This window comes from Artemia franciscana, unplaced genomic scaffold (assembly GCF_032884065.1).
Source record: "Artemia franciscana unplaced genomic scaffold, ASM3288406v1 Scaffold_2997, whole genome shotgun sequence".
Classification (NCBI taxonomy): domain Eukaryota; kingdom Metazoa; phylum Arthropoda; class Branchiopoda; order Anostraca; family Artemiidae; genus Artemia; species Artemia franciscana.
In genome coordinates this window covers 1-12,286 of record NW_027063709.1, presented here as the reverse complement: position 1 = coordinate 12,286, position 12,286 = coordinate 1, and the positions used below count along the sequence as shown (strand labels likewise).

The 12,286-nt window shown below is 64.0% G+C and overlaps 1 protein-coding gene across 1 annotated transcript; it reads left to right on the top strand.

Annotated features, from left to right (window-relative positions):
- The first annotated feature begins 223 nt into the window (after positions 1-223).
- Positions 224-766, top strand: LOC136043103 (putative acetyltransferase SH0499). Its single transcript, XM_065728048.1, has one exon. The coding sequence runs from the start codon at positions 224-226 to the stop codon at positions 764-766; it is 543 nt and encodes a 180-aa protein (XP_065584120.1).
- Positions 767-12,286: the final 11,520 nt, after the last annotated feature.

The window sequence follows — 12,286 nt, the reverse complement described above, 5'->3', positions numbered from 1 at the left end:
TCGCCACACTTCCAGCAGGCGGCATAGAGGCGCACAGCGCCGGGTAACGACAAAGAAGCCCCCGACCCGACCGCCCTCGCGAGTGAGGGGGTCGAGCCGGGGGCTCTTGTGCTGCTCGGGTAAACCTGAGCTATTGGTGCGTTAGGCCGACTATGAAACCGCAGGCCCCGACGCTACGATCACGGTCATGAGGCGACCGAGGGCGATGACACGCACCGCAGGGATGCGCGTCATCCCCGCACGGTTGCGAACCCTCATGCTGAAGACCGCTGGTGCCGAGATCGGTCAAAGCACGAGGATCCTCGAAGGCGGCTATTACTACGGCGACCTCTCGAGGTTGCGTATAGGCTCTGGCGTCTTCATCAACGTCGCGGTCGACCTGTTCCCCACAGGCGGGATCCACATCGGCAACAATGCTGCAATCGGGCCGCGGACGCTGATTTCGACCGCACACCACAGCACCACGAACGCGGATCGCCGAGGCGGGCGCCAGAAGTTCTCTCCAGTCACGATCGGTGACGGTGCGTGGCTTGGCGCGAACGTCACCGTTCTCGGCGGCGTCGTCATCGGAGAGGGCGCAGTGATCGCCGCCGGGTCCTTGGTGACTCGCGACTGCGATCCCCACACGCTCTACGCAGGAACGCCAGCGAAGCTCGTCAAGCGACTTGATCACTCAAGCGATCGCGCCGAGTTGACGCCATCCCTCCACGCCGTAGACGAGTTGCAGGATCTCCCCAGCGTTCAGGGCCAGCGAAGCGCCCGCTGAGAGCAGGACGTTCCCGCCGTGGGTGACGGTAACTGTGTTCGCTGTGCCGCGGTGGATGATCGCGAGTCGTGTTCCACGACGCATCGCGGCAGGTAGCGTGGCCAGTGTCCTGTTCGACCCGTTCGGATCGCACTCCAAGACCAGGTCTCGGCCGTTCGTTCGACCGAGCGGGGCGAGAATAGCCGCGTCTGCGATCGACGATCCTGTGACGGTGAGAGATTCGGAACTGGTCGCGTTTTGCAGCGTGAACCACTCAAGCCACGAGCCCGGCACCGGGGCCGTATTCAGCACCGTCGGGGGCATCTGGGTCGCCCGAACGGTGCCCACGCGGAGGATCGTGTTGGCCGCGTTTCGGATCAGCGTTGAAACGACACCCGCCGGAGAATGGCGGAAGTCGAGTAGACCGAATACTTCGAAGGTCGAACTGACGGTCGGATCCTGATCGTAGACGCGCACCCCCGACCCTGTAGCGGTGTCGCCATAGTCGATGACAGGGCCGCCGTGGAGACGAAGTGACGTGTTCTTGAGGTAGTAGGCCGCACTGTCCGCGACAACCGTCGATGCGGCGTGGTAGGTGCCGCCCTGGATGCGAACGTACGCGTTCTCGAACCGGCAGCCTTGCCGCGCGCGACGGATCAAAGGCTGCTGCACTTCGACGGGGATTGAGATGCGCGTGCCGACGTCGGGGTGCCCGGTCGGCGCGAATGTCATGTCGATCGGGACCAGAGAATCGACAATCGTTGGCGACTTGATCACCGTGAAGCGGGTCTGACCGCCTCCGGATTCCTCGTATACGCGGATGCCTGTTTCGCATCCCCGAATGTGGGCGTTGATGACCTCGACGTGCATTCCGCGCACCTGCACCACCCACGGTCGAGTTCACCACCTCGACGTCCACGAATCGGGTGCCGTATGCGCCGTGGTGTGTGTCGAAGGCGGCGTTGGTGGCATTCGAGACCTTGCCCGAAACGGTCGAATAGAAGCTCCGTCCGTAGCTGTACAGGTCGGTTCCAGCAACCACTTGGCTAGTGTTCGTGGTGAAGGCATGGCGAACTGCTCCGGCCTCGATCCACGCGCGTCCGAACGTGGATGCCTTGTCGTTGATGACGTAGCCGAGTGACGAGACGACTGGATTGTCGTATGCGAAGCCAGCACTAACGCTGGCTTCGTACGCATGGCACGACTCGAACGATATGCCGGTGCTCGTTAGCCGGCGCAGGTCCACGTTCAGGACGCGGGGGGAGACCATCGATCGGAAGACGGCGAGAGGGTAGCCGCTGGTGGCGGCGAGCCTGGCGTCGGTGATGTCGTAGGAAACACCTTCGAGGACCGCGGTTTCGTCTCCGTACTTCGCGACCCTGACGTTGATCGTGTAGGAGTCCACCAGAGTGCCTAGAGCAATCACATAACCCTCTGAGGTACTGACCTCATGCACGCGAAGGTTCGTGCCAGCCCGTGCAACTTTCCCGCTGGATTCGGGCCGGTCCTCAGGGATCGGGTCGTCGGCAACGAGCTTGACCAGGTCTCCGCGCTTCCAGTCGAGATCGTGGGTGAAGTTTAGTCGCACCCCCTTGTTCGATCCGGGGTACTCTGCGTTGTCGTTCGGGACATCGATCACGCTGAGCGAGTCGACGACATGCTCGTCAACGAACCTGCTCGTGAAATCGAAGACGGCGTTGTCGATGTCGTTGATAATGAGCGCGTCCGTCCCGACGATCCGGATCGACTTTCGATCAGTTCCGGTTGGGCCATGGAAGTTCGCGATCGATGCAGTCCCACCTTGAATCAGATATGTGCCTGCCGGGATGAGCAACGTGCCGCTGCGCGGCGTTTCACGGACGGCAGTCTGAAGAGCAGCCTTGCTCGAGGTTTCTCCGGTGGGATCGCAGCCAGGAAACCGGCTCGGCTCGAAAATCACCGTCGAGGGGTCGAGCAAAGCCAACGCCCGCTCATCAATCGCAGCGTTAGCCGCAACACGCAGAGGATGCGAGCCGTCCTCCATCGCGGCCCCGAGAGCCACACCAGACGCCGACTCCCCATCCTCAAGCTCTCAGCCGTGTCGGTGTCGAGGTCAGCGGCGACCTGCGCGCCGATGCCCGCAGCGGTGATCACCACCACACCCGTCGCACCGTTCACCGACGTGATAGCCGGCAAAGGCACCGAACCCACCGGGCTCACGACCGTGTCAGACGGGATCATCTCGAGATCCACCGGATCAGTGACATCAGACGTGACCTGCACAAGACGACGGACAACCGCACCCACAGTGCGTCCGGTCGAGTCCAACGTCTCCGCGTCGATCGTGTACCAGAAGTCGGTGATCGCGTCCCCGTTCAGGTCCACGAAACCTTCCTGATCCGTGTGCGGCAGAGCCACGGTCTGCAACGTCCCCAGCATCAGCTTTGGGACGTGATCGCGATCGCCTTCAACGGGTCACCCGTCGCCGCCCACACGACATCGTGGGACGGCTTGATCGTGATCTTCTTCCCGAGGATCGACCCGACGAAATCGGTCGGTCGGCCGAAGTTCAGCGTGAACGTGGAAACACCAGCAGGCAGCGCCATGAGAAGCCCTTTCGGCTCGAGATGAAGTGGGGGGCGCCGGCTACGCGGCGAGGTCGTACTGCTGCTTCTTCCCGACGAACACGGCGAGAGCGTTCGACAGGAAGGTGAGACCGAGGGACACACCGAGAAGGATCGACGTGGAGGTTTCCTGGTCGATCGCACCGAGGATCACCAGTGCCGGCGCGACGGCCATGCCGAGGGTGTAGACGGCGGCGCGGATCACAGCCCAGATCTTCTGCACGTCACGGACGTTCACCAGCGACAGCAGCGACGAGAAGAACTGCAGTCCCGCGGCCGTGATGATGAGGATTTGCTCCCATGCCCCCTGAGAGCCGAACCCGAATGCGACCGCGATAGCAGCACCGGACCCGAAAAGGATCTGGATGTACTGGCGCCGGTCGGGGGTGAACCAAGCCGCGACGGCGGCGAAGAAAGCGTGCATGATCTACTCCTGTTCGTGCCGCTTCTGCGGCGGGTCAGTGTTGTCGAAATCAGGCCAAGGCCCCGGGTCTCCCCCGTGGTCCTCGATGAGGATCCGGCGCGTCTTCGCGAGCTCCTCAAGCGCTCGACGCCTCACGCTCTCCGCGTGGTCGGTGCGCGCGTCAGCCTCGTCCTTCTCGCGCTCTGCGGCGCGCATCAACTCGAGCGCGTGGTCGCGTTGTGCGACCAGGTCGTCACGGCGTCGATCCTCTTTCCCCGACACCCCTTTGCGTGCCAGTGAGATGACCGATGCGATCTCACGGATTGCCGCACCGATACCGCCAGCGCCGAGGACAGCGACAAGGACAGCGATCCAGTTCATGTCCACGAGTCCTCCCCGGGTTTCAGCTGTGGCGGTGGAAGTTCGGTGTTCGCCTCCGCAACGCCTCAGCCAGCCGGGAACGGAAATCGGTGTGGTCCGGGTCGATCGAGAAGATCTGCAACTCCACCCACCTGCGCACGATCGTCCACATTGCGACGAGCACGAGTACTGCGGCGACAGCGGCGGTGATCGACGTGACGCGAACCGGCCCAGCACGACCAGGTAGATGAGGATCCCGGATATCGCGAGGACCGCGGCGGGGACTTCGACCATCCACCGCCTGGAGAGCCTGCCAGCGAACCCGACACCGCCCCCGAGCAGCAGCAGCACAGCCCACATCACGATCAGCCACTCCGCCCCGGCAAGCTCGGCCTCCACCGACGACGGGGTGCCCAACAGGGCATACACGCCGCCCGAAAACACTGCCGCGTACACGACAAGGTCAATGACCCGGATCGCGGCCTCCAGGCGGCGCCTACGGGCCGCGGGGACAGGGTGCCGGTCCATCAGTACGTCCCGCCGTGGATCGCGACCATCGTCGCCCAGTCGCCCGGGGACAGGTTCACCATCGTCTTCGCGTTCAACGCAGGTGGGATCACGACAGGGATCTCCGGGTGCAGCTCGCGGTGGTTCAGGCGGATCACCCGGAAACGCTCGTAGTCGTCGGCTTTGAACACCTTCACACCGACAGCGAACATCCCGACATCACCTGTCGTCGCGTTGCGGTAGTACTCCTCGTTCATGGTCCCTCGCTTCTTTCGTGCTGGTACGACCGGGCGTACCGTCGTGACGGCCAGTTGCCCGTAGCGGCGGTCCCGCGCCCGAAGCCATTCGAAGTGGTGCTGCTCGTTCGGGACGTAGAGGCGGTTACGGATGAACCCGTTGTCCGCGAGGATCTCCACGATCCGGGCGTGCACCCAGTCATCGGAGTCCAAAGCGGTCCCCGCGACATGGAACGACTGCGACGGGTGTGTGGCCCACGAATGCCCCGGGTACGGGCCGCGCCCCGCCTCGTACGCGACCGACGCGAGATGCATCGCCATCTGCTCATCCCACGACCGGTACGTGGAGTTCACGTCGATGTCGCGACCGAACTCATCCCAGACCTGCGCGTTCGATCTGCGGAACGCGGCGGCGGCGGGTGGGATGAAACCGACCCCGGGGCGAACCCAGTCCGATGACAAGATCCATCACGCCTCCAGGCGGTCAGGCGATCCTCGATCGAATCGAGCCGTTCACGCACCGTGTCGAGCTCGTCGGCGAGGATCTGCCCGAGCGCGATCGCCGCGAGCCCCAGAAGCTCGTAATGCACACCCTGCGGTGCCGCACCCTCACCGTGACCGTCATAGGTGACGAACTGCCACAACCCGAGCGCGTGAAGATCATCCGCGAGAGTTCCGATCTCCACCGCGACGTGATGCTCCGGGTTCTGCTGCTGCAACGCGACCTGCGCCTTGTACCGGTACTGCACGACCGGGATCTGCGTGAGCACCTCACGGGCCAACCCAGCCGGGGCGATGTCCTGCTTGTGTTCCCGCAGCGACGACGCGTACCCGAGCGCACCACCGTTGCTGACCCACGTCGCACGCCTCGTCACGCCGCCCAAGTCACGGTTGTACACGGCGCTGGTCATGTTCCCGGCCTGCACGTAGGAAATGTCAGCATCGCGTGATGAGAACGCACTGTCGATCAACGCCTGCGTGTAGTAGCGGGTGTCATGAATGTGGTTCCCGACAGCTACTTCCGACGACCCCGTGCCCGTGGGTAGCCGAGAGAACGACAGTGTCCCCGACGTGATCTGAGACGCCGAGTGGTTGTGCGAAGAGTTCGCCTTGCCCGAGAGAAGAGAGTCGACCTCGCTCTCGGTGTAGTAGCGGCTGTCGTGCGTGTGGTTACCGATCGCTACCTGGGTTGATCCTGTACCAGTGGGGAGGCGACCGAACGCGACCGTCCCGGACGTGATATCGCCGCCAGCATGAGTGTGCGCAGACGGTGCGAACGTGGACGGTTTCCCCGTGATCTGCGACCACGCCAACTCGATCCCGACCGCAGCCTGGAACGCTGCCGCGAACATCAGGCGCCTATCGGTGACGTTCCCCGCGGAGATCGTCACAGCGCCCGCAGCGACAGCCACGTTCGCGAGAGGAAACTCATACACGCCCGTCTCGGTCTGCGTCAGGCTCGGCGCCACAGGCGACGCTGCCGGCGTGCCCTTCACCACTACCAGGTGAATGTCGTTCACGCTGCCGTACTCGAGACGCAGCACAACAGTGTCGATGCGCGGGTTCCCGTCGCCCGCATCGATCGTGAGCGTCTCGATCGCCGTGGACGCATAGTAGTGCCCACGCACATAACCCGCCCCGGCAGCGACTTTCACATTCAAGCCCGACGAGTCCCCGGTTACCTCAAGGTCATCGAGAACCGACGATGGGAACACCTTCGAGAACATCGCCGAGAACTCGGCATCCGTAGTAGACCCGTCCCACAAACGGGTATGAACGCTCGGTCATGGGCAGTCCCCTCTCATGACGAAGGGCGACCAACGCAAACGCGCGGCCACCCCGGAAGTTGGTAGATCAGATGCGGACGGTCACAGTGCCGGAGATGACATCACCATCGGCAAGGTCGGTGCCCTTCATGAGGCGGGTCGCGTCAGCGACATCGCCAGAGCCTGCCGCGAAGAACGTCTGGGTGACGGATCTGCGGATCACAGCGAGAGGCTTCCTGACCGCGCCGTCTGACCACACCCGCCGTGCCGATCGCAGCCTCACCCGCAGGCAGGTCAACCGATGACACCTCCACAGGGTGCGTGATCGAAACCCAGTCGGACGACGTCGAAGACCCCTGAATCGAGAACGATCTGGAAGTGGTACGTCAGCAGATTCCCATCGATGAGGTAAGAGCCCGAGCACTCAGCCGCATCAGTGACACCCTCGACCGTCGGCGTGAACGCGAGCCATGAAGGGTTTAGGTCGTTGCGTTCCAGGCTCGAGACCCGGGACCGCAGAGAATCCAGCGTCGAATCAACGCCCGCTTCCCAGTCCGTCGCGACATCATCGCCGACAGAGACGCCCAAGTAGACGCCGTCAGCCGTGACCGAGATCGTCGCCGACGTGATCTTCGCCGGTATCTCCGTGTCATGAACGACGACCGTCACCAGGTCGCCGAGACCCCCAGTCGACACCGAAGGTTCCTGCGATGTCGTCTGCCGGGATTATCCGCTGAGAGAAGGTAGTCAGTCCTGCTGTCGCGAGTTCATCGTCGCCTGCTTGCTCAAGCTCCGAGGTGTCAGCGGTTTGACGCTGGTCGAGGAACCTTTCGATCCTTCGCCCCCACTCTGCACGAGTGGCTGGTGCGGATCGCGTGACGATCAGGACGGTTCACGCCCTGCTCTTGCCCAGCGACGATAGCGTCCGTCAGTGTCGGGGCGAAAAGCCCCGACTCAACGGCGGTGAGCTGCTCGTTTTCGAGATCGAGACGAAACTCGGCAGTCCGGTCAGTGGATTCCCCGGTGATGAACTGGAGTGCGTCCCCGTCCTGAACGATATCGAACCAGATCAGCGGAACCAACACAGATGTCTCGGCACAGGTCGAGCAACTGCGTAAACCGCGGAGACTTGGTGATCGTCGCACCAGCGCCACCATCGGTACCCATAGTCAGACCACTCACACGGCGGGCACTCGGAGCCCCCGGACCAGCGTTGGCGTTCACGTACTGGTGCAGCAGCGTTTCACGGGCACCGGTACGCACATCGTTCGTTGCGGTCTGTGCGGCCGCGTCCTCAACACCCGGCGACGGATACGCCACCCGGTCCTCGACATGCACCAGGTCACTGACACCCTCGAATGTCCACGAACCATCAACATCATCCGTGGTCTGCGTTTCGCTCGCGCTGATCATCGGCCCAGAGATGATGACACCGCCGAGACCCGTCACGACCAACCCAGATCTGGGTTGCTTCAGCACCTCAACGAGAGGGTTGGATACCCCGTCGACGAGAGACGGGAGCGTGACCTGCCAGACCCCGACGCCGCGGTGAACCGGCTTGAACAATGCTCCAGGCAGATGCTCGTCGGGGATCTGACCCATACGAACGCGATCCGGGTCGCGAACCTCAACGACAAGGTCGGTCACATCCACGTCAGACCACCAACTTTCGCCGCGTCCTGGAAGTAGCCCGTAACGGAAGCGCCGGTCGACGCGGCATCCATGAGGATCGATCCCTGCGAGGTTCCGGGAGGCGCCGAGGGGAACTTGGGGGCTGGCCCCATGTCTGAGTACCGGTTCGCGCCAGTCTGGTCCGTCACCGTCCAACCCGCGTCTCCACGTTCGATGGTGACTATCTCACCAACCTCAAGCTCGGCATCGAAAACGAATCCGCGGCCACCGACCGTGACGGTCACCGGGCCCCCCGGCCCGGTGATGACCCAGTTGATCGGAGACGGCGCATCGCCCGCGTTCTCAACGGTCACGTCTCCGAACGCGGACGATGACCCGACCGGCAGCTCAGCGAGATCCGGCAGCAAACCGATAACCTCTCCCGTCAGCCCGATAGGTCCGATAATTTCGGGTTCTTGAGCGATCCAATACGGCTTCGGGGACCGAACGCCAATGCTCCACCGAAGGTACGTGTCGACCTGCTGGCGGGCATCCTCACCGCCCGCGTCCCGGTAGAAACCGAGCCGGAACACCTGCCCGTCATCACGGGACACGAGCAGTGCCGGTGAGTTCTCGGAATCCAGGTGTTTCGCCACGGTGTTGGCGATCGACTCGGTCTCTTCCTGTGACTGGCCACGGATGCCGAGCACCAGGACGGATTCGCGGATCCCCACGTGCGATCCCTTGAATCTGCCACCACCGGCAGGTGAAGGCAACACGCTCAGCACTTCGGGGGGCAGCCCCAGACCAGTTGTCCCATACTCGAGTGTCACCTGACCGTCACCGTCGACCGTTCCCAACGGAACGGAACCCTTGGATGAGACGATGCTGTACTGCGTCACGTCGCCCTCCGGTGCATTCTCCGTGCGCGCAACGTCGCTTCGAGGCGGTTCCCGGCACGCATCGCCTGAGCCTCAACCGACTCGGACGGGTTCGCAGTCACAGGCATCGAGATGTTGAACTGGTCTCCGGCCTGCAGCCCCGCGATGGCAGACGCAAGACCGCTGTCGCGCTCCCACACGCCCAGCATGTCGCCCGTCTTCTCCCACAGTCCGATATTCCGAGCACGGTCCTGCGGCGCCCCGAAATGTACGTCTCCCACGGGACACCCATGTGCCCCTCAGCGAAGATCCGGTCACCGTGCTGAATCCCGCCCTGCACGCCCGGGTAGATACCAGAAGCGAAACCACCCGCGGCGAAATGCTTCGGCTTCCCCGCCTCGTAGAAGTTGCCCTGAGCGTTCGCGTACGGCCCACCCAGCATGTAAGACGGGATGCCGCCCGAAGCGCTCACCACGACGCGCACACTGCGTTGCCGAGTCAAATTGCTGAGTGCGTTTTCCGCCTCCGGCACACCGTTGAGCTGCACAGCTGTCGATACGTTGGCCGGGATGAGCCCCAGATCGTTGGCGTAGTCCTCCGCGCCTGACCTGTGATCCCGAACTGACCGAGGATCTCAATCAGGCGCTGCCGACCGTCCGCGATGACCTGGTTAGCAGCTGTCTGGTCACCGGTCTGCGTCGCGGTCGCAGCGGCAAGCTCGAGTGTGCTCTTCGCGAGATCGTCGAGCGCTGCCTCGTTGTCGCGACCCGCCTGAGTGCCACGGTCCAGGGTTGAACCGTTCTCGTTGATGGACTCCTGCAGGTCGTCGAGCGCCTGCTCGAACTGGCGCGATGCGGAACGGGTATCCAGCACGGCTGACCCGAACCCGCGGATCGTGTCAGCGAGACCCTCGATATCGGTCGTCGCCGATACTGCCTCCCCTGACAGGTCAGCAAGCGCTGCCTCGTGCTCGCGCGCGGCGGAGCGTGCTTCTGGTCTGCTTCAGCCTTGAGCTTGGCGATGCGGATCGCGTCCTGCATCTTCCCGGACTGGTCGTTGAAACCATCAGCGAGCAGCTTCGTCTGCTCGAGCACCGCCGAGGTCGACAGCCCCGTTCGCCGCTGCACCTCCTCGACGGCCTTCCAGTCGCCCTCGCCGGCGCGGAGGTACACCGACAGCTCGGATAGCGCAGCGCCCTGGCCCATGACGGCGTCTGTGACCGTGTCGAGCTCGACGCCGAGCTTTTGCGCGATCTCGTACGTCGACCCGAAGTTCGTCAACAGGGTGCCGTCGAACAGGCTGTTGCGCTGCAACGACAGTTGTGCGGATGCGAGCTCACGTGTCGCCGCGGTGACCCGGCCTGTGCCCTTCTCGAGAGTGTCCGCGTACGCCTCCACCTGCGCACGGGCTGCGGCTTGTTCCTGCGCGACCGCAGCGACAACCCCGATAACCGCGCCGAGACCGATCGTTGCGGCTCCAGCGGCGAGCGTGAGCCCGCGACAGAGAAGCCGGCAGCTTCGGTGATGGCCTTGAACTCTGCCACCCGCGGTGTCGCGATCAGCGCAGCGCCACCGATCAGGCCAACAGCAGTCGCCGCGACCCCGAGATAAAGCGCGGACTGCTGCACGGGGCCGGGGAGCTCGTTGAACACGTCAACTGCGCTGGTTGCTGTCTGCACGAGACCACGAAGGCGGCGTCGTGGCGCCTGAGCCTGTCTGGATGAACGCGGTGTCCATCGCCCCGCCAAGGGCCTCGACGTCGCCGGCGAGGTTGTCGAGCCGCATCGCCGCGGTCTCAGCCGCGTACCCCTGATCGTCGACGGCATCCGTCCAGTCGCGGATGCCCTGCTCGCCCTCGGAATACAGGACGTTCGCGGCACGGACAGCGTCGGATCCGAAGATCGTCGCGAGGGCACTGTTGCGCTGCTCCGGGGTGAGGTCCGCGAGGGCGTCCTGCAGGTTGCCGGGCGAACTTCGCGAGACCGATGAACTGGCCGTTCGCGTCATATGCGGAAATCCCGAGTTCCCGCATCTTGTCGCGGGCCTCGTTCGACTGCGGGGTGAGGCGCTGCAGCATCGACTTGAACGACGTGCCCGCGTCCGACCCGAGCAGTCCCTGCGCTGCGAACGCGGACAGTGCCGCGGTGGTCTCCTCGATCGACAGGCCCGTGGACTCCGCGACCTGACCACCTGCGCGAGCGCTGCTCCGAGGTCCGAGACCTCACCCATCGCCTTGCCCGCGCCAGCGGCGAGGAGATCCGCGACGTGCGACATGTCCTCGCCACGAAGCTTGAACACCTGCAGCTGTGTGGCAGCGATACCCGCAGCCTCGGCGACGTCCATACCGCCAGCCGCGGCAAGGTCCAGAGCCGCATCCAGCCCGCCCGCAAGGATGTCTTTCGTCGACACGCCAGCAGCTGCGAGTTCCTCGATCGCCGCAGCGGCCTCGGTCGCGGAAAACACGGTACGGGCGCCGGCGTCCATCGCCGCGTCCCGCAGCAGGTCCATGTTCGCCGCGGTCTCGTGCGTGCGTGCACGCACATAGGACATCTGCTGGTCGAACTCGGTGAACTTCGAGATAGCGACACCGACACCGACACCCATCGCGGCGCCCATCGCCACACCGGCTGCGCCGATCTGGGAGAACGCCTGCCGCTTCTGGTTCAGCTTGTCGATCTCAGAACCGGTCTTCGCGGTCTCCTGCTGGGCCTGCCGCATCCCGGTCATGTACCCGGTCGCCTGCAGGATCAGGGAGACTTTGACGCTGCGCTCAGTCATGTGGCTCCCTTCCGGGTGAAGACCGTCCGGGGTAAACTCCGGTGTCATGAGTGACGAGCGCACCCCTGATCAGAAATCAGCGCGCGGGACTCTGCTGTTCGTCGGCATCATGTTCGGGCTGCCGCTGCTGGCTGTGCTCGGCTTCGTTATGTTCGCGGCGTTCAACACGCCCTGAACCTCACTTGCCGGTAGCGACGCGGCGTGCCAGGAAGATCCGGGCGGTAGACGGCTCGTCCTTGAAGTCCGCGCGGCGCTGCTCAACAGCGGTGTCGTAGAAGTCGCGGAGCACAACAGGCTCGTACCGCCACTTCGCATCCGGGTTCTCCGGGTTCGCATCCCACGACGTCGTCTCCTCGAGCGGGAACCCATGATGCCCGAGCCCATCCTCGTACTCGTG